The sequence below is a fragment of the Nicotiana sylvestris genome, chromosome 10 (genome assembly GCF_000393655.2).
Source record: "Nicotiana sylvestris chromosome 10, ASM39365v2, whole genome shotgun sequence".
Classification (NCBI taxonomy): Eukaryota; Viridiplantae; Streptophyta; class Magnoliopsida; order Solanales; family Solanaceae; genus Nicotiana; species Nicotiana sylvestris.
The window spans coordinates 154,394,283-154,416,157 of NC_091066.1; the positions used below are offsets into that span (position 1 = coordinate 154,394,283).

The 21,875-nt window shown below is 37.9% G+C and overlaps 1 protein-coding gene across 1 annotated transcript; it reads left to right on the top strand.

Moving 5' to 3' along the window:
- Nucleotides 1-482: 482 nt before the first annotated feature.
- On the top strand, nucleotides 483-21,678 carry LOC104234372 (serine/threonine-protein kinase 1). The gene is made up of 18 exons (XM_009787930.2): nucleotides 483-1,330; nucleotides 2,686-2,774; nucleotides 2,872-2,979; nucleotides 3,145-3,252; nucleotides 5,428-5,518; nucleotides 5,964-6,016; nucleotides 6,434-6,496; nucleotides 6,638-6,682; nucleotides 6,977-7,012; nucleotides 8,634-8,689; nucleotides 12,074-12,155; nucleotides 12,263-12,397; nucleotides 12,523-12,625; nucleotides 18,578-18,722; nucleotides 19,238-19,436; nucleotides 20,502-20,702; nucleotides 20,944-21,029; nucleotides 21,270-21,678. The coding sequence occupies exons 1-18, from the start codon at nucleotides 595-597 to the stop codon at nucleotides 21,367-21,369; spliced, it is 2,436 nt and encodes an 811-aa protein (XP_009786232.1). The 5' UTR covers nucleotides 483-594; the 3' UTR covers nucleotides 21,370-21,678.
- Nucleotides 21,679-21,875: the final 197 nt, after the last annotated feature.

The following is a 21,875-nucleotide window of genomic DNA, read 5'->3' on the forward strand; positions in this document are numbered from 1 at the left end:
TATGTGAAAATTTGAGTCCGAAAGAGTCAAACCACAACAATACGATGCTGTACTATGATGTGGGACCTACGTTGTTAACGTTTTCTGTGACGGATAAGGCCCACAATTTTTTTTAAAGAAGACGCTGGGAGGGTAGACCAGAAATTGCTTCAAAGTAAAAAAATGGGGGAGGGATCGTTTCTGATCGAGGAAGAAGACGAAGGGGATTATTTAATTAGGGGTATAACGCGCTATATTTGTATGCTATATATAGCGTGAAAATATAAAACGCTATACCTGTGCAGTAAATATCAGTACATATAATGCAAAAACACACCGTACTTGACAAAAATTACCATAAGGTATAACGTGGTATGTTTTGGCGTTATATATAAATGTAACTTTTTTTAGATGACAAAAAGTTCCGGACTCCAATTTTGGACTGTTTCCATTTTTTTTTTTTTTTTTTTTGTATAAACTTCAAAGATTGCGTTGAGCTGGTAAAGGAGGGAGTGGAGTATTCGCGAGAAATTTGGGTCAGTAAATAAAAAGTTGTCTCTTACCACTATCATCTTCCAGCTCGTCCAGCACTTCACATAGAGACTGAGGTCAGAAATGGAATTTCGACCGTCGTCGTGGCGATCTCGGAAACCGCCCCCGCCGGCGAAACAATCAGACATTTACTCCACCGTCGTCATCCACGACAATGACCGGAAAGCCGAGGAAAAAGTAGACAATTCATCAGACCTCTACGCCACTATGGTTTGCAAAGACGACGACGTTGTAATAGATGACCTAAACGATGACGAATCACTTCCTCCTTTACTCAAACGCCTCCCTAAGGACTTCGGAGGCGGATCCGACGATGACGTGGCATCAATCTCCGGCACGATGATTGTGAAAACCGATCGAAGTTCAAAATTCACCACTCCTAAACAACATCAACCGCAGCAGCACACTGCTCGTTATATGTCGTATTGGGATCGAGATGAAAAAAGTCCTAGGAGAGCGAGATATGAGGATGATGATGATGAAGATGAGGATGAGGAAGGTAAATTTTCGACGTTTGTAGTGAAGGATAATGATGAGTTCGATTCGGGGACGATGGTGAGGAGAACAATTAAAAGTGAAGGTGTGGGAGCAACTATGAGTAGAGCAGTGGCTAGTATGCAAGCAGTAGGTGAGATTGGAGGGATTGGGAGACAAAGGAATCGTGCTGCGTCTGAGGAGGAAGGGAGTGGCGGTGGTACTACATTGAGGCCTCAGGGGAGTAAGGTGTCCTCGAGTTCAATACCGGATAGTGTGACTAAGGAAGATCCTTCAACTAAGTATGAATTGCTCCACGAGCTTGGTAAAGTTTTAGTTTCCTTGTTTATTTGCTTTAGATGATTTCAATAGTGGAATTTATTCTGTTATGTTTTACTCAATCACTAGTTATAGCTAAAGGAGGAGCCATAAATTCATACAAGGGAATGCACCCAGTGGCGGAGGCAGGATCTCCACGAAGGGGGTTCAATTTTTTTTTTTTTTTTTTATCTAGTGGGAATTGAACTCATGACCTTATGTAGATTTTGAACCCCCTTGACCACTAAACTACACTTTTGGATTGTGTTAAGGGGTTCAAAACTTAATATATAGAGGTAAAAAACAGATTTTGCCTTATATATACAATGTATTTTTTCGGCGAAGGGGGTTCGGGTGAACCCCCTGCGCCCCCTAAATCCGCCCCTGAATGCACCCCTGTGGGGCCTATTGGCCAGTGAAGTTAGGTGGAGAACCCCAGCGAAAAAATTTTGATCTTTGCCCATCCACCTTAGCCTTGGTGGGCAGAGTTACTGGTACCCGTGCTGGTAAGAAGTAGCAAGTATCCAGTGGAATAATCAAGGTGCACGCAAGTTGGCCCAGACACCACTCTTTAAAAAGAAAAATTCATGCAAGGGGATTTTGAAAAAACACTTAAAGAGTGTCACACCTAGGATTTGAACCTGTTATCTTTAGCAATTTTTGAACCCCCTTGCCACTACACTAGAATAGTGATTCAAGAGCTCATATATAACCTAATCTCCTCCCCCCCCCCCCCAATTTCTGCAGTATAATTTTTCGACGTAGAAGATTTAATTGAACCTCCTTGCCTCCCTTTAGCTCTGCCGTAGTTATAGTATTGAGCATTGGAATGAAACAGGTGCAAATAGAGTAGAATGGATGCCAATTGTTCATATAGCTGAGACTAACTAGTTTGGTACTGATGCATAGATGTAGTAGTAGTTGTTATTGTTCATAGTTGGCACATGTTGATAACGAGTATTTATGTATTGAGCATTCTTATGAGATCAGGTTATTGTGCAGAGCTTTGTAGTAGTTTTGCACTTGATGCAACGTTTTCTCTTTATTAAGAAAGGTCAGAAAATTGTATAATGTTGACTTGTTTTGAGCACTTTTAATAATCTAGACTTTGAACATACTCCTAAAAGAAGTCCTACAAATTGTGAGCGCGATTTTGTCTTATCTTATGAATGAGTATGATAATGGTTTTGCTGTATAAGGCCCAACATTGACTATAAATATTAGAAGAAATTGGATTTTGGTGCTAATCTGTGCGATTGGATAACAATGATGGTGCATTTTACTTTTTTCTTATATCTTACCATAATGTTTATTGACATGTGATAAGAAGTGGCTGAAAGTGGAGGGCTTTGATACTCGCAGGGAAAGGTTCATATGGGGCTGTCTATAAAGCTCGAGACTTGAGGACATCAGAGATGGTTGCCATCAAAGTCATATCATTATCTGAAGGGGTATGCTTACTTTGTGCTCTAGACTCTAATATTAGCTTATCCCGACTGGTTCTTTTGTGCCTCTCTGTATAATTATAGATATATTTGCTTTCTTTAGGAGGAAGGCTATGAGGAAATTCGAGGTGAAATTGAGATGTTGCAACAGTGCAGTCATCCAAATGTTGTCCGCTATCTTGGTAGCTACCAAGGAGAAGAGTACCTTTGGGTATGGAAGGGTCATCATTTTTCTGGACTTCTAAATTAAATCATGCTCCGTCTGATTTATTGGATAAATGTTTCCATATCCTTTTCTTCCCTTTATAATCTCTGCAACCTATACTATTAGCTTTCCAGTTGATTGAATTTATGAGGAATATTAATTTGTTGGCAGATAGTAATGGAGTATTGTGGAGGTGGAAGTGTTGCTGACTTAATGAATGTCACAGATGAAGCTTTAGAGGAGTATCAAATAGCATTTATTTGTCGAGAGGCATTGAAGGTATGCTTTATTTTCCTTTTTGAAAAGGTAAATAAATTTCATTAGTGTCCTCAAAAAAAAAATCGATAATGGTTGAACCAAAACCAAAAGCGCCCGTATACAAGTAGTATACCAAAAGTTGTGCTTGTTTTAAAATATTGTTTTAGGGTTTGAACGTAAGTGCATATATATAATTATTTATATATATATATATATTTAATTTTTTTTTTGATAAGGTAAATTGTTTATATATATTTTTTTGATAAGGTAAATTGTATTAATCTAAAGGGAGAGAACTCCCGTATACAGGAAGTATACCAAAAAGTAGAGAATTTACATCAGAAAATGATTCTCTACAAAAGACGCCCAATCTTCTATACAAATAGGAGCTATATGAGTACACCAAAAAGCGATCAAAGATAAAAGACAAAGTAAAGGTAAATATATATATATATATATAATTTTTTTTTGTTGAGAAATATGTAGCCTTATATTTTGTTGGCATGTAAAGCTTTCTAGAATGTTATTATATGATACTTAGAATACAAGGTCGTGCACTTGACCTTTTCTCGAGGGGTTCTTTTCCCCTTCATTCTATTCAAATTTAGAGGGTTGCAGAAGTTAGCGTAGTTGGTTTATGGAATCCTCCACTTAACTTCTTCTTCTTTATGATTGCTACTAGAGATAATACTGTGAATGATCCCTTCTTTTTACGAAGTAATAGTATAAATGCTCCCTTTCCATTCTATTTTGCTTCTCCTTAGTTGTTTCGATTTAGCTCCCATCTAAAATATAGTTAAAGCAAAATAACTCTTTTTTTGTTTTTTTGAAAACGGTGAAGTTTACAAGCGTACAAACTTTGTGCTTATCCATAAAGTCCTTAGGCCATGATTCGTGACTCCCCCCTTAGACTTGTTACGTTCCTCCTACATTTGTGACTCATAACCTATGATACTACTAGAGGATGTTGTAAGACGGGGGCTTTCTTTGAGACTTTCCTCTACCTTTGTGGTGGAAATAAAAGCTGCTCTTCTTCGAAAATATATTACCTTTTCAAGTTTAGCCTAAATGCCTAATTGTGTATACAAACATTGCCTTAAATACTTATAAAACATAGCTAGAATACGGCTTCTCCCTTTCTTTTGCATATGCTACCCCAAATAATCAATTCCTTGGAAGCAAACAATTCTGGGAGACCCTATATTGTCGTACTACACATTTAGAGTTTGGTGCTACCATCGAAGCAATATTCTACCTCTGAGTCAGCCTCATTTCCAGTGCTTTTAAAAGGGAAAAATGTGATGTTGAAGTGCACTACTAAGGGAAACTTAAATATGCCAAAAATATATGATTTTAGTACTATCATAATCAAATTCCAATCAAAGTAACTTATTTCAAATTTTCAGAGTCCAACAACAACAACATACCTAGTATTATCCCACACCGTGGGGTCTGGGAGGGTAGTGTGTATGCAGATCTTACCCCCTACCTTATGAGGATAGAGATGCCGTTTAAATTTTCAGAGTTCAATATACAATAATTATGATATTAATACAACTCCTCAAAGTCGAGCTTCAAAGAACCAAGCGCTTTCCATTGGATCATCTTATGTGTCATTGTTTGAAGCACACACTCCTCTATGGTGCATATATTCACCCATGAATCGATAACCCTTTGCTATGCTTTGCTTCATAGACAAGATATTTGTTCCCATATTGAATCCTTTTGAACTCGTGTCTCTGTCAATGTGGAATTATGAATTATTTGAGAAGAATATATTATATTCTATTATATGAATGTGTGGAGGTCGAGAATTAAGGTAGAATGTTAGTAGGTAGTTGAGCCTGTTTCTTTTCCATACCAATAGTATTAGATATTAGTGTTAGTGTTGTATTCTATTATTGTTAGATTTCTAGTATTACACGTTTCTTTCTCCTCGTTTTCTTATTATCTTGTTATTGTTACTGCTTGTTGCTACTGCTTTCTTTTCATCTTTCCTTGAGCCAAGGGTTTATCGGAAAAAATATCTCTACCTTTTCTTTTTTTTGGTGTAAAAGTCTGCGTACACATTGCCCTCCTCAGACCCCAGTTGTGAGATTATACTGGGTGTGTTGTTGTTATATTATATAATGTCAAAACTACTTAAATTGCCCTCTTTCAATATTTGCATCTGAACTAATGTTAGATGTGATGTAGGGCCTCTCCTATCTGCACTCTATTTTTAAAGTGCACAGAGATATTAAAGGTGGTAATATCTTGCTGACTGATCAAGGAGAGGTTAAGTTAGGTGAGTGCTTTCTTTATCTCTTTAACATCTATTAATTTTGATTTTATATTAATTATTTATTATATCACATCTTCAAAGTGTGGTTATTTTCTTGTTTGGTGTATCAGAAAATTGAATGCAAAATTTTCTTATATAAGAATTTCAACTAATTAGATGTTGCTTTAGGTTGGATGTCATGTTTCCATGCAAATTATGCTCTTTGCAGATAGCCATACATTAGAACACTTCTGTTAGATACATTACATACCGTGTACTGTTTTAAATTCTTATTGCCTACAATTTAAATTTACTTCATCATTGCTAAATCAAATTACAACTGATCAGAATCTTGTTTACCCCCCCCCCCAATAAAGGAATTAGAATCTTGTTAGCTAGTTTTGAAGGGAAATCTTTTTGGATTTTACACAATCTGGAAAGCTGGACTAACTTTTCTCTAAATGAGCAGGTGATTTTGGTGTTGCTGCACAGCTGACTAGAACCATGTCGAAACGTAACACGGTATGTATTATGCCTTTACCCTCATTTTATACGCAGGGCTGCATTGAAAATTTTGCAATCATTTATTGTCAGAGTGTGCTTTTTGGTGAAGCAGAAAAACAAAAATATAAACAAGAAAACAAGAAGCTGTTGCTCTACAGATGATGGCTAATTGATGTTCCATGTCCTCCACTAATTTTAAAGAATCCATCATGTATATTCCTTTTCTGCTTTTATTGATTTGGCTTGACATCACTCGCTAATACCTTCTGACTTAGCTGTATGGCACTACCCTCCCCAGACCCTACTTGTGGGATTCCACTTGGATTGTTGTTGTTGTTGTTGTTGTTGTTGTTGTATGCTGCTCAACCTGCCAAGTAGTTTCTGACCTGTTTCTTTATCTGCTAAAGTTCCTGATGTTAGTACATTTATTTTTAGTTTATTGGCACTCCCCATTGGATGGCACCAGAAGTTATTCAAGAAAGTCGTTATGATGGAAAGGTATCACGTCTACTCCGTTTTCCATCTTTTCAAGGTGGTGCTTACTGGAGTTTATCTGAATCCCAATAATTGTGTGAACTATCCTGGCTTTGTGCAAACTCATTCTTTTTAGTTTTCTGATTATTATCTGATATTCACCAGGTAGATGTATGGGCTCTTGGAGTGTCTGCTATTGAAATGGCCGAGGTACATCTAGTTGAATCTCTGAACTGCCTTTTCTTTTTGATAAATTTTCTTATTTGTCTGCAATTGCATCCGAGACATAGCACTATGTTCTATGTGTTCATGTTGAACTTTTGTTTGTATCATTAATGCCCCCTGTGTTAAATTTAATATTTATTTTTAAATTTAAACAATGTGAAGAATGAACTTTTGTTTGCTGCTAAATTATTTGTATCTAAGATACTTCCTAATGAGGCAGTTTTGCCTATTGTTATGATATTGCTGGAGCTGAACTTTCTTTCTTTTTCCTTTTTTCAGGGTCTTCCTCCGAGGGCAACAGTGCATCCAATGAGGGTTAGTCCTTTAATTTAACTAATTTACATTAGGTGACATGCATTGCATGTTGTCTCATGTTGATGGACTTGACTTCGTAAAATATTGACATGATGATTGATGGTATCTGATAACTCAACTTCAAATTGCTCCCTGACGCTAGATGTTTGCTAAATCCTTTTAGCTGGATTTATTTTTCCCGTGTAATAGCTCTGATCATTTTTTGGATTTTGTCAGCTCCCTAGACATACTCTGATCTCTCTTTTGTACTTGGGATGACTTAATCTTTCTTTTGTAACCTTTGCATCTACGTGATGCTTTTTAATGATATCATCTTACTTCATAAACAACTATCTGACATGACGATGAAAGTTGATCTATATTGCTGATTCTGCCAGTGCATTGATGTTTTCTAATGTTATGCAGCATGGTTTTTGGATGAAACTGAGCCTGGCAACACAATTACGTGTCTTCCTTTTGTGGATTATCCTGCCACTAAACATACTGAATAAAATGCAAATGTTTAACATCATAAATGATTCAAGGCCGTGAGATGTCAAAGAAATAAGTTTCCAATAGACTGAGACCTTTTATTTGATCAAGTAGGCTGAGGCTTGGTCTGTCCACCTTTCCCAGTGAGTCTCCTCCTCTGTTTGGTCAGTGTCTTACCTAGAGTATAGCTCTTTGTTCACTTATGAGTTATTAACATTTCCCATCAAGAGAAAAAAAAGGTTATCACATATCACGCGTCTTTCAAATCTGAGAGTATAGCCACTTATGTGATTGCTATTTGGGCCGTATTTAGAGTATATGATCTTTTGAAGAGTGCTTCCGGAGATGATATTTTAACTACCGCTAGGTATCATGATGGGGTGCTGGTGGTAGCTTTGAACTGTTTGCTTTGTGCTGACATCTGACGTCAGTGACATAGGTAGCCTAAGGACGCACATCATTTTTCTTCCACCTGGTGTGCTTCCTTCTTTTGCTTTCGAATAATTATTTCTTTTTTTGCTTCCTCAATTCTCTTTTTGTGGGGATAATTTTCATCCTGTGCCTCCTTTATTTTGAGATATAGTTTATTTTTCTCTTATTTGTTTCCCTTTCCACTATGGCGGTGGTTCCTAAAGGGTGGTGTAGGTGAAGAGTAAATAACTGGACATTTGACAAGAAAGATGAAATACATTTATATAATTCATTTCGTAGTTTTTGTATTGATTAATGAAACCTTATTCTTTTTCTGCACATTTTTGGAACAGATATGATGACTGGCTGCTCTTTGTGAATTTTTGTGTGTTTTTAATATAAGTTTACATATCTGTTATGCAGGAATTCCCTTGTTAGATCAATAAACTAGTAACATCATCAAAAGAAATTATGTATTGGTAATCAATATCAAAACATTTCAAGAATGCTGCTTCAAGAGCAGAAGTTGATCAAACATTATAACAATAAAAAAAAGTTTAATCAAACATTATATCTGCTTGAGTATATTGACAATGGGAATATAATCCATCTACCAAGGATGAATGCTTATAGATTGAGTTGCTAAAGCTTTGGCATGCTTTATAATTTGGAATCTCCTCTGGACTCCTTAAGTGAAACTACATCTTCAGAAAGTTGATATATCTGTAACTTTTGATAGGTGCTATTTATGATATCCATTGAACCAGCTCCAATGCTTGAGGACAAAGAGAAATGGTTTGACCTCTATTCTTTATGTTGGTTTCTATTCAGCTGTTTTTTGGTTTATATCCACTCTCCTTTTGAGCAACAATTCATGTAAAACTCTATTCCTATCAGTTGCAAGACTTAGAGCAACTTGTTTTATTGATGGATCAATCAACTATGCATCAATGTATCCATCCCGCTCTATTTAGGTCCATTTCATTCTCATTTTAAATAATTTTCGTTTTTATTGGAAGTTAGGAATACTTTAAGACTAAGGTTCTTTAACATCTCACAATTTTCCTTACATGGATATACAAATTTCTAAAACCCGTTTTGAAAAAATTTCTAATATATAAGTAAGTGTAATAACTACAACTAAGCCGGATCCCAACTTATGATATAGTCTATATGGATGCTTTGCTTCCATTGTGTTATGTTCGTAGCTAAGTTTGCGTTGTTTCAAAGAGTGTAAGTTTTTCAAGACAACTTCCCTTTCTATGATTTTACTGTCTACTTCGTCTTTTTGTCACCATTTGTCATAGTACTATTATGGTATAGCTATAGATAGGTGCATATGGAGGTCTTCCTAGGACATGGTCAAACCATCTCAGGTGACCTTCTCTCTTTTTATCAATTATATGTGCTGCTTGCACTTTTATATATTAATATGGTCATTTTTAATCTATGTTGCTTGGACTCTTCGAAAATGTCGCCGGGTGTGTGTCGGATTCTCCAAAAGCAGTGCATTTTTGGAAGATCCGACACGTGGGAGACAATATTTTGGAGAGTTCGCGCAACGTAGTTTTTAATCTTGTCAAACTAAAATCTTGTTTGACCACGAATCCATCTTAATATCTGTACTTCTTCGACATTTGTTTTATGGATATGTTGGGTGTTAGAATGTTAGAGATCTAACATCCACTTCTATATAACATTGTTGAGCTTTATAACTTGCATTTGCACTTAGTTAGATATCTTTCTTTCACGTAACGTTTCCGTTGTACTTCTACCAAAAAAGAAAAAGAAAAGAAAACACACCTGTCGTACTCCATTTCAACAATCTTATTCTAATTTACGAGTTATATCTTCTGTCTGTCATCATGCCATTCTCTTGAAGAGTGTGTCTTGTCTCGCATCAGTGGCATTCTCCTTGTGGGTCTAGCTCTGCCTATTTGAGTTTTGTGAAGCATATCTGATTCCAAACTGATAAAATAGGATGGTTTGGGTAGGTTAACAGCCAATGTGCATTTGTATATATGTCCAAAAATGTGTAATGACTTCTCTTCACTAAATAAAACTTTGCATTGATAATTCCCTCTTCCTGTTCCTAGTTTCCAAATACCATATTCAGCATTGCTAGCCCATGTAATGCTTATAGACATGTAACTTGGGCATGGGCTGCATCTTTGTAGATTAATTGCTGACCTGAAATTTTGAGCAAAAGTGATTGGTCTGCTTCAGTTTCACTTTGTTTTGTGTTTTATATCCTTGTCAATTACTTCCCTTCTAATACATGTTGTAGTTGTGATTCTGGAATGTGGTGAAATATGTTCAAGCAAAAATTAACCATAACTACCCTTTTTGGAATCAAAATATCACTTTGCTGCCGATTAGTGTAAATCAAGCCTTTAAAGTCTTGAAGATGTGCTAGTTGCACATTTTTGTAAAATAATGAGGTTGTGCCACATGACATGCATAATAATTACTTGTGTCCAGCTAGTCAAGTTAAACTTTAGCAATTATGCACAGACCCACTTATCTTATGGTTTATACTAATATTCAGAATAGAAACTAGTGGATGCAAATATTACTCATTAAATTTTTTTTGCTTTGGATTGCCTTTTGGATAACAATTTCGTACATTTTAAGTCAATAGCTCGTTATCTTAATAGTTATCAAGTCTCAATCATGCCATCAAGAAAAGTTGGTACAACCATCAAGAAAATCTGGAAACTAATCCCTTTCTGTATTTTTTGGTGTATTTGGAATGAGAGGAATAGGAGATGTTTTGATGGAATAGCAACTCCAAACCACTTCCTTAAGGCTAAATGTCTTTTACTTTTGTACAGTTGGAGTACCTTAACACCTGTAAACTCCCCTGACAATTTTTTGGACTTTGTTAGCTCTTTAACATTAGTATAGGACTCTTTGTACTGGAGCTAACAAATCTTTTGTATCTATATTTCTGCATCTTCTTGATGCCATTTATAATATCTCTTACTTAATCAAAAAAAGTCTCAATCATGCCGTCTTTAAATTTACGCACCAAACACTGACAGGCTGATATTCAGGAAATAACTTCAAACTTCTCAACCTATCTAAACAAAAACATATTATTAAGTTCATGTTTCTTTTGCAGCTGAGATGCTCTTCTATGTATTGGCTTATTATTTGCATCAGTAAAAATTCTGGAATTGCTTTGACTGGCTATACTACTGTTGATAACCGAGAAATTCCCTAGGGTCAGATGCCACACTATTCTAAATCGATAGATAATGGATGCGCCCCTCTACCCTTCTCCACTTGAAGACTAAGCTTTAGGCAGCGTTCGAACTCGTGACGTTCACCTAACCATGCGTCAAGTGCTTTGCTCTTACGACTGAACCGGCCTTGGGAGCAAATTTGACTGGCTGTACTTGTCACTGTGTAGCTCTTCTCATTCCATTAGAGTTCAATTATGCATAGTGATTAGGAAATTAAAAAGCTCTTAAGTTTCTGTCAAAAGGAGACGAATATAGAACTTTGAGCTCTTAACCGAGTATCCATGCTATGCTTTTTCTGCTTTACTGTGAGCATTTAAAGCTTACATGCATAATATGTTGTATCTCGTTTACTGTGAGCATTTAAAGCTTACATGCATGATATGTTGTAATGTCTCGACTTCGATAGAAGAAGTGAAGCACAGGTCTCCGTTTAATCCTCTTCTAAAGTGCCTTATAATAGGTTCAGAAAATCAGTTTATCGTTGTTTAATTTTAAGGAAAGCATCGGAAAGTATGACCACATGGAAATGCCCTCTGGATTGGAAAAGGACGGTAGATCCTTGTACCTCTGGTCCATGTGCCCTCGTGGCTACTGCTTCAGAAATCTAAGTTTCATTTGTAGTTTTCCTTTCTTCTTTGCGGTAAAAAACTAATGGTTTTTTGGGAATATGGTTCCTGTAGACCTGCAACTCAGATTGTGGGTGCTGATAGATGAAATTTCTTTTCTTTTTGTTTGCTAAATCATATTTTTTTTTGTTTTCCTGCTGAAGAATATTTTGCCACCCATGTAACCTCTCCTTCTTGAATGAAATTTCTTTTTCAGTATCGTAAAATCATGGCCAAGATTCTAGTTGCCATCCTTCTGTTCCTTCCTCTTCATACTCATTTAGTTATCTATTTAGGAATTGGAAATGGATTGTTGATTATTTCAGGTCTCTTGTATTCCATGATTTTGTTGCCAAGTGCCTTACAAAAGACCCACGACTTCGTCCAACTGCCTCAGAGATGCTAAAGGTATTTGTATAAGTGTACTGTCACTTGGCAAATTGTTTTGTTTGTTTAGCTCGTGAGCCCTGTGGTCTTTGCCATATACTAATTTTTCTTCCATTTACATTGAAAAGCATAAATTCATCGAAAAATCCAAAGCTGGAGCTTCTGTAATGATGCCGAAGATTGAGAAAGCAAAGCAAGTTCGGGCATCAATAGCCTTGGAAGCGGAAAAGATTGCTTCAGAGACTCCTTCACAACGAGACGAGGTACGCCTGATTAATTTACATCCCTTTTTATGAACTTCCTTTGGTGTTTCCTTATTGAGCATGGAGTGAACCCCCCACCAAGAAAGTGAGATTCTGTTTCTCAAAGCCTTTTTCTCCAACTTCAGGCCATGGGAGGTCCAAAAGTGAATGATGAATTTGGGGATACTGTTCCCTCTAAGCCTAAAAATGATGATGCACCTTCTACAAGCTTGGAGCCTGTTGGAGAAGGTAACCTACAGTTTCATCTTGCATTGTGTATTTGACTGAGGTTCTCTAGGAGATTCTGTTCGTTGCGAGAGAGAAAGCAAGATACAATTGATAACGAGTTGTATCTGAACATATCCTGGAAGTTCAATTATCTTATTTTTATGGAGAATTTGAAGAAGAATAAATCAAACATATTATACATCTCATTCTTTGGTTCTCACCGCCAAACTATTATTTCGATCTCTGATTTTGTTGTCTGCCAAACATAAAAATGCAAGACTATTTTTTGATATTTTATCAGATAACTCATTATAAAACATGTGATTTTATAACTAAGTCTGACAGATTGTTGTCTAGTTTAATCGAATCTAAAAGCTGTTGCATTTTTCTCAGTGCCATCTTACCTTCACGCTCAGCTCAAAATTACCCCCATCCACTGTGTTTTGAGACCCTCCACAGTTACTTAACCCCTTTCTCCCAATTGAAGAAGGTCTTTCGCGAATATTTAACCAATATTATTACTACTGACGTCATCCCGAAAGACATGATTTATTTTTTGGCTCGTACTAAAAGACTTTACTCAGTTTCTTAAATGGTAGCTTTCTTTCCTTCTGTGAGAAAGCACGGGAGAAAATATTATTGATATTATTCTCATATGTTAAACATGATACAATGAGCCCGATATATATATACATAACATGTCCTACTCCTAATACATATGGGATTAGGATTATTTACTCCTATTTACATAACTATTCTAACGCTCCCCCTCAAGCTGGTGCATATAAATCATATGTACTGAGCTTGTTACATATGTAGTTAATACGAGGACCAGTGAGGGACTTGGTGAAAATATCTGCAAGCTGATCATTCGACTTTACAAACTTTGTAGCAATATCTCCCGAGAGTATCTTTTCTCTGACAAAGTGACAGTCAATCTCAATGTGTTTAGTTCTCTCATGGAACACTGGATTTGACGCAATATGAAGAGCAGCTTGATTATCACACACAAGTCCCATCTGACTAATCTCACCAAATTTCAACTCCTTAGCAACTGTTTGATCCAAATTAGCTCACATGTCACCATAGCCATTGCTCGATATTCTGTTTCGGCACTAGACCGAGCAACCACATTCTGTTTCTTGCTCTTCCAAGACACCAAATTTCCTCCTACTAAGACACAATATCCAGACGTAGAACGTCTATCAGAAGGTAATCCTACCCAATCAGCATCTGAGTATCCAACGATCTGCTCATGGCCTGAATCCTCAAACAATAAACCTTTGCCTGGAGCTGATTTTATATACCGAAGAATGCGAACAACTGCATCCCAATGACTATCACACGGAGAATCCATAAACTGATTCACAACACTCACAGGAAAGGAAATGTCAGGTCTTGTCACTGTAAGGTAATTTAATTTACCAACCAACCGCCTATATCTTGCAGGATCGCTAAGAGGCTCCCCCTGTCCTGGCAGAAGTTTAGAATTCGGATCCATCGGAGTGTCAACAGGTCTACAACGTGTCATTCCTGTCTTCTCAAGAATATCTAAGGCATACTTCCGTTGTGAGATCACAATACCTGAGTTAGACTGAGCGACCTCAATACCCAAAAAATACTTTAGTTTGCCCAGGTCCTTAGTCTGAAAGTGTTGAGAGAGATGTTGCTTCAATTTAGTAATACCATCCCGATAATTGCCGGTAATAACAATATCATCAACATAGACCACCAGATAAATACAGAGACTCGAAGCAGAGTGCCGATAAAACACAGAGTGATCAGCTTCACTCCGAGTCATGCTAAACTCCTGGATAACTGTGCTGAACTTACCAAACCAGGCTCGAGGAGACTGCTTTAGACCATAAAAGTGACCGGCGCAAGCGACATACAAGGCCACGAGACTCCCCCTGAGCAACAAACTCAGGTGGTTGCTCCATAATAAACTTCATCCTCAAGGTCACCGTGTAAAAAGGCATTCTTAATGTCCGGCTGATAGAGAGGCCAATAGCGAACAACAACCATGGATAGAAAAAGGCGGACTGATGCTACCTTATCCACGGGAGAGAAGGTATCACTGTAATCGAGCCCAAATATCTGAGTATATCCCTTGGCAACAAGACGGGGCCTTAAAGCGATCAATCTTGCCATCCGGACCAACCTTGACTGCATATACCCAGCGACAACCAACAGTAAATTTACCTGAAGGAAGAGGAACGAGCTCCCAAGTACCACTCGTATGTAAAGCCGACATCTCGTCAATCATAGCCTGTCGCCATCCTGGATGAGACAATGCTTCACCTGTAGACATAGGGAGGGAAACAGAGGACAAAGAAGATATAAAAGCATAATAGGGTGATGACAAACGATGATAACTTAAACCGACATAATTGGGATTAGGATTAAGGGTGGTCCGTATACTTTTTCGTAGTGCAATCGATGTACTAGGAAGAGACAAGTCCGCAGTAGGAGCAGGGTCAGGTGCAGGACGTGAATCAGCTGGGCCTGATGCTGGGTGCGGACGACGATGATACGTTAAGAGTGGTGTTCCTGTGGCGGGGAGTCTAGAAGGAGCCACACTAGACTCCCCAATGGTTGGAATGGGTAAGACTTCTGTGGCGGAAGGTGAAGGAGGAGCTATAGTAAACTCCTTAAAGGTTGGTATAGGTAAGACCTCAAATATATCAAGGTGGTCAGAATGGTCAGAAGAGGTAAAGAAAGGTTTAGACTAAAAAAATGAGACGTCAGATGACATAAAGTACCTACGAAGATCAAGTGAGTAACAACGATATCCCTTTTGAACACGAGAATAACCAAGGAAGACACACTTGAGAGCATGAGGAGCTAACTTATCTTTCCCAGGGGCTAAGTTATGAACGAAACAAGTGCTCCCAAACACACGAGGGGGAACATAGTATAAGGGTGACTGGGAAACAATACTGCATATGGAATCTGATTCTGGATGAGAGAGGAAAGCATCCGATTAACCAAATAACAAGTTGTGAGAACTGCATCGCCCCAAAAACGCAACGGAACATGAGATTCAATGAGAAGTATGCGAGCAGTCTCAATTTCTCTCTGCAACCCCATTTTGCTGAGGGGTATAAGGACAAGAGGTCTGATGAATAATTCCTTGAGAAGTCATAAACTACTGAAATTGAGAGGATAAATATTCTAAGGCATTATCACTGCGAAAAGTGCGTATAGAAACACCAAATTGATTTTTAATTTCAGCACAAAAATTCTGGAATATAGAAAACAACTCAGAACGATCTTTCATTAAATCCAAGTACATCTAAAATGATCATCAATGAAACTAACAAAATAACGAAATCCCAAGGTTGAACTGACTCTGCTAGGACCCCATATATCAGAATGAACTAAAGAAAAAACAGACTCTGCATGACTCTCAATACTACGAGGAAAAGAGGCTCGGGTATGTTTCCCGAGCTGACATGACTCACACTCTAATGTAGATAAACTAGACAAACTAGACAAACTAGGCACCATCTTCTGAAGCTTGGATAAACTTGGATGTCCTAAACATTTGTGAATTAGGTTCGGAGGATCTGTAACTAGACATGCCTCGGAGGAATTGAGTGAGTTAAGGTAGTAAAGGCCTTCTGATTCAAGTCAAGTTCCAATCGTCTGTCCCGTACTGCGGTCCTGCATAATAAAAGAATTATCAATAAAATATATACCACAATGGAGGGCACGAGTCAAACGACTAACAGATGCAAGATTAAAAGGACAACCAGGGACATAAAGAGCGGAATCTAGAGTGACAGAGGGTAGGGGATTCGCTTGTCCAACTCCTTTTGCTTTAGTTTGAGATCCATTGGCTAAAGTAACAGTGGGAAGAGACTGTGAATACGTAATATTTAACAAAAGTGATTTATTACCAGAGATATGATCAGAAGCGGCTGAGTCCACAACCCATTGTCCAAGAGTACTAGACTGGGAAACACAAGCAAAAGAATTACCAGCAACAGAAGTATCAGTCTGAGTAACAGAGGCTACTTGTGGAGATGTCTGCTTACTTGCTCGATACTGAAGGACCTCATTATACTCCCCTTCAGATAAAGAAAAACCCTGGTTACATGTAGTCTCGGTCTGAGCAACATAAGCATTTTTGGGTGGAGGACCATGTAAAGAATAGCACACGTCAGAGTGTGTCCAAGTTTATGACAATAAGAGCACTTGGGTCTAGATCTTCCAAAACGACCTCCTCATCTATTCTCCATAGTTTGAGATACCCGATTGTCGACTGACTGGGATACGAGGACAGATGAGTCAAGTGTCTGTGATGAGCTCACTGGGTGACTTGGTGCTGCAGCAAGGCGAAGTAATTAAGGGAATAATTCATCAACCGTGGGGACAGTTGGACTAGCCAAAATCTGGTCACGTACTGAATCAAGATCATTAGGGAGTCCAGCGAGTGTAAGAACTAGAAACATCTTCTGTCGTTGCTCTTTGTTGCTTTTCAATACTAGCAGAAACTGGCATCAACGTTTCAAATTCTTCCATGACTGCCTGTACTTGTCCCAAGTAAGTAGACATATCCAATTCCTGTTTCTTCAAGCTTGTCATTCGTGATATTACATCATAGAAACGAGATATGTTATTAGTGTATAAATTACGAGCCTTTTCCCAAACTAAATAACATGTTTGGGATGGACGGAACAAGGGCATCAACTTGGAATCAATGGATCGCCACAGGATACTACATAACTGAGCATCGACCTTCTCCCAAAGTGTTTTGGCCTTTTCATCACCTTCGCTAGCCTTTTTTGTTAAATGATCTTGAACTCCTTGACCTTTACACCACAACTCGACATGCGAAGCCCAAGCTAAGTAGTTTGAACTTCCCATTAAAGGTTCTGAGGTAATCATAACACCGGAACTGCCAGAACCCGGGTTTTTAGACCTGAAAGCATCGACTCCCAAAGACATCGTTGGATTGAAGTGAGGTCTATAAAATTATCACCAAATAACAGAAAGAATCAATTGAAAACTCGCTGAAATAGATGAAAGAGACATTGTTTTTGCCGGAAAATTACTGTAGCTGCCGGAAAAAATCAATGTAGTCACCGGAAAAACTCAAAGTGGTCAGAATTTGGTTTGAACTAGATGGGTAGGCTCGGAATTATGAGGAGAGCAAGCTGTCTTGAAGAAACTTTTTCAAAATCTGACCGGAAGAGGTCACACGCGCCGCCGGAAGCAGATCTCCAACAGGCGCGTGGGGGCGCGTGGGTGAGTATTTTCCGGTGAATTTTTCAGGAGTTTGGTCGGATCTCTCTTGGGAACCTTTTGGTAGTGTCGGATTTTGCACAATACTTATAATTAGTGACTTTGACGCAATCAAGTCACTTAGGTCACCGGAAAATTGCACGGTGACTGAGTTCTTTCTTCCCGAATGTCGCTGGAATGACGCACAACGATCTCTTCTCACCGATGCTCTGATACCATGTGAGAAAGCACGGGAGAAAATATTATTGATATTATTCTCATATGTTAAACATGATACAATGAGCCCTATATATATATATATATATATATATATATATATATATACATAACATGTCCTACTCCTAATACATATGAGATTAGGGTTATTTACTCCTATTTACATAACTATTCTAACACCTTCCAACAATCCAAACTACCTACTTTGTATTTTCAGGCGTTAATTCTGACATATCTCTACTTAACTCTAGTATAGTACACTATTGGAGTATCATATCTCTATGCTTGTCAAGGGAGTCATCTTAATTCAGACAATTGGGAGTTAGTTTGAACATGGTGACTGGCAAATCCTGTAGTTTTTTCTTAGGGCTTGCTATGTAACATTGGTGAAACTATTGAACTCTATTTCTGAAAATATTAACTAAAATATGCCAATTCGTCCTGAACGATGAAAGTTTATTTGAAGATTAAGTAGTCTGAACAAATATGTTGGATGTGTTTTACCAGGTGATTTTGGGACTATGATAGTCCGAGATGGAACTGATGTGGATAAGACAGCTAGTCACATCAGAAATGCAGAAGTATCATCTACTCTCCAGCGTGCTGGAAGTCCTTCCATCCCCACTGTTGCTGGCAAATCAAATGTTCCCTGGTATTTTTTCCCCCTGTTAATCTGATTATTGACTTGTTTATTGCGAAGGTGAAACCTATTAAATCGGAAAAGTAATTCATCCTTGTCACTTAAATTCACTCTTAGAAACTTTTTTGCTGGTCATGTCTTCTCTCATAGGTGATCTTGGTACTAAATAGCAGACTGATAAGTTCTATTAAGTATCAACTTTATGTACAGTTTGATCTTGGCATTACTTTGAAGTTTGAACCGTGGATCTTGGTTCTCTTGGTTATGGCTGTCTTCTTTCTTTCACCTATACTACTAATAAAGCCCCACCTCTTAGAGTAACTAGCTTGGTCTCTAGGTGGCTATGTCGTTTCAACTGTTTATAAACCAGATTGCCTCCATGGTCTTACTCCTAACTCCAAACTACGATCAACGGATCAACAGTAAAGTAAAAGTAAACTTGCAGACAGAGAGAGAAAAGAGAGTATCTTTTTAGTGGTAATGCATTCGAGTAGCCCATTTCTTAAAAAATGTACACTTCTTGTCAGGTTGCTCAATGACGTTGATGTCAGTTCACCCGTTGGAATGTCCCAACTACAGAACATGCAAGTGTCTTCTCCTGGAACCTTCCCTTCTCCTGACCCGGGCCTAAAGGGAAGTACTACATCTCAAGCAACTGTTAGTAGTGGTGGCTATAATACTGGAACCTTAAAAAGCGAAACTGTCAGTCGGAAAGCATTGGACAAGGTACTCTAATTGCTCTGTCATGAAATCTGCAATGATGAAAGTGTGAAATCTCTTTCAATTTCTACCCTATCCCATAATGCGAGGAATGTGTTCTGTGCTATACCCTTAAGTTACCGAATTGTCAACTCAGGAAGTGGTTCAATTTCATGGAAAAACTATCTAAACCACCAGTAATCGGACAACAACAACAAACCAGTGAGTTCCCACGAGTGGGCAGTAATCGGACTAATTCTCCCAAAGCACTACGGAAAATTTTGATCGACATATATATTCAGACGTTTCATCACAAGTGATCCTACATCTGTAGATTCTTTTTTTTTTTCCTTTTATTTGAAAGTGGCAACAATATTAACATCTGTAGATTCTTAATTACATAAGCAGAGAGAAAGACACAGGATGAACTTATAGCTACGAGTTTGAGGTTTCACACTTTAAGTTTTAGTTTGCACTGTAGTATTAGGCCATTTCCATTATTCGTTGAGCCATATCTCCTTAAAGTAACATGTTGCATCTGAAACACATTCTTTACCTCTTCGAGCTCTGTCCAAGTAGTAAATTAATCATAGCTCTGTTATGCTGGGCTTACTTCTGAGGTTAGGCTTGTCGGTACTGTAAGTCACTGTGAGTTTTCAAGATTTTCTTTCAATGTAGAAAGACATCCTCCCAATAGCTATATTCAGAGGCGGATCCAAAATTTTCACCAAGGGGTGTCAAAATATTAATAATTAGATACATCGAAAAGTCAAGGGGAGTCGACATACAGTAAATCTACATAAAATAAAAAAATCTATCTAGCGATATATTGTAATTTCCGGCAAAGGGGTGTCGCTGACACCCCTTGGTTCAATGTGGCTCCGCCACTGGCTATATTTCTAGCTTTGTGTTTATTTATATGCATCTCTTGCAAAGTGTTTTCATGAGGTGAAACTGCCTTTCCATCGACACTAACCACTACTTTTCCTTGTTATAAGATCTTGCTTTTGGCTGTCACTGCATTACTTTATTTTTCTTTGTTCAACGGGTGCAAGTATGATTCTGACTCCTGCTAATTTGTGCATATACCAGCTTTGGTCCATATACTCGGCTGGTAACACGGTGCCAATCCCATTTCTGAGAGCAACCGACATATCACCAATAGCACTCTTGTCTGACGATGTGCTTGGGGACTGGCAAAGGGATAATAGTGGAAAGATTGCTGTAGAAGCAATGCAGGAACTATTCTCCGGTGATTCTCAATCCAAGAAGGGCCGAAGCAGACAAAATGAGGTCCTCTTTACCTCCTCCTTACAAAGACCTTTATTCTGGGCCTTTCTTTTTACCTTCTAAAAAAAGGATAGCCCGGTGCACAAAGTATCCCGCGTTGTCGCAGTGTTCGGGGAAGTGCCGCAACCTAGGGGTGTGATGTAGACAACCTACCCTAATGCAAGCATTAGTGGCTGCTTCCACGGCTCCTTTCTTTTTAGCTTCTCTCCTTTTATACTCATTATTATTAGTTGATGGATTGCAGGTTCCCCTTCCTCCAAGTGTGTACCAGAGACTAACCTCGAGTCCTACACTAATGAATCTTGCTCAGGCCTTAGCATATCATAAGATGTATGATCATATTATCCTTGGACAGTAATTTATTCAAATATTATCTTTTCATGCAACTCACTATTTTTTTGATGAAGTCCATTTGACTCACTACTATGTCTGTGTCCTTGGTTTTATTATAACTTGAATATTAGTAATTTATTAATTTAATAGGAAAAAATCTCAAGACATGTTGTGTTTCATCATTTTCTCTCCTTGGTGATGCCCAAATGAATCGATAATATCATTTTTTGAATGTAGGTGCTATGAAGAGATGCCTCTTCAGGAAATGCAAGCATCTCAGGAACAACAAACGATTCAGAACCTCTGTGATACACTCAGAACTATTTTACGATTGTAAATAATTCTTGTTCTTAGTTGAAACCGTAAGATTTTCTTCACCGTGTAAATGTAGTCATATGTGCATTTCTTATCTCCTAAATCTTGGGGTAGTTTTCTCTCTTCAGCTCCAGACCAAGCATGCATAAATGCTGCTTTCCTTTCATTTCTGTTTTGTTTTTTCTTCTTCTTTTTCTTGTGGGGGGGGGGGGGGGTGTTCTTTTTCAGATTATTTTGCAGCGAGCACAAAATGGATCCTATGATGTTTTGTACTTACCTTGTTTATATGAGCGAATTTGTCTTATATTTCATACCACTGTTTGAGCTCTTATTTTACTTCCAGAAATGAAACTAAAAATTGAATAATTCACTTCAACTTGATTAGCATTCTGTAGAATTTCGACAAAGTTCAAGTACGTTGTTATTTCAATCTTCCTCCTTTTGGCCCGAGTAATTGGGTAAAATTTACAAATAGCCACTTTGCAGCCTCTATGATTGAAACATAGACGTGTCGTGGAGTTTTATATT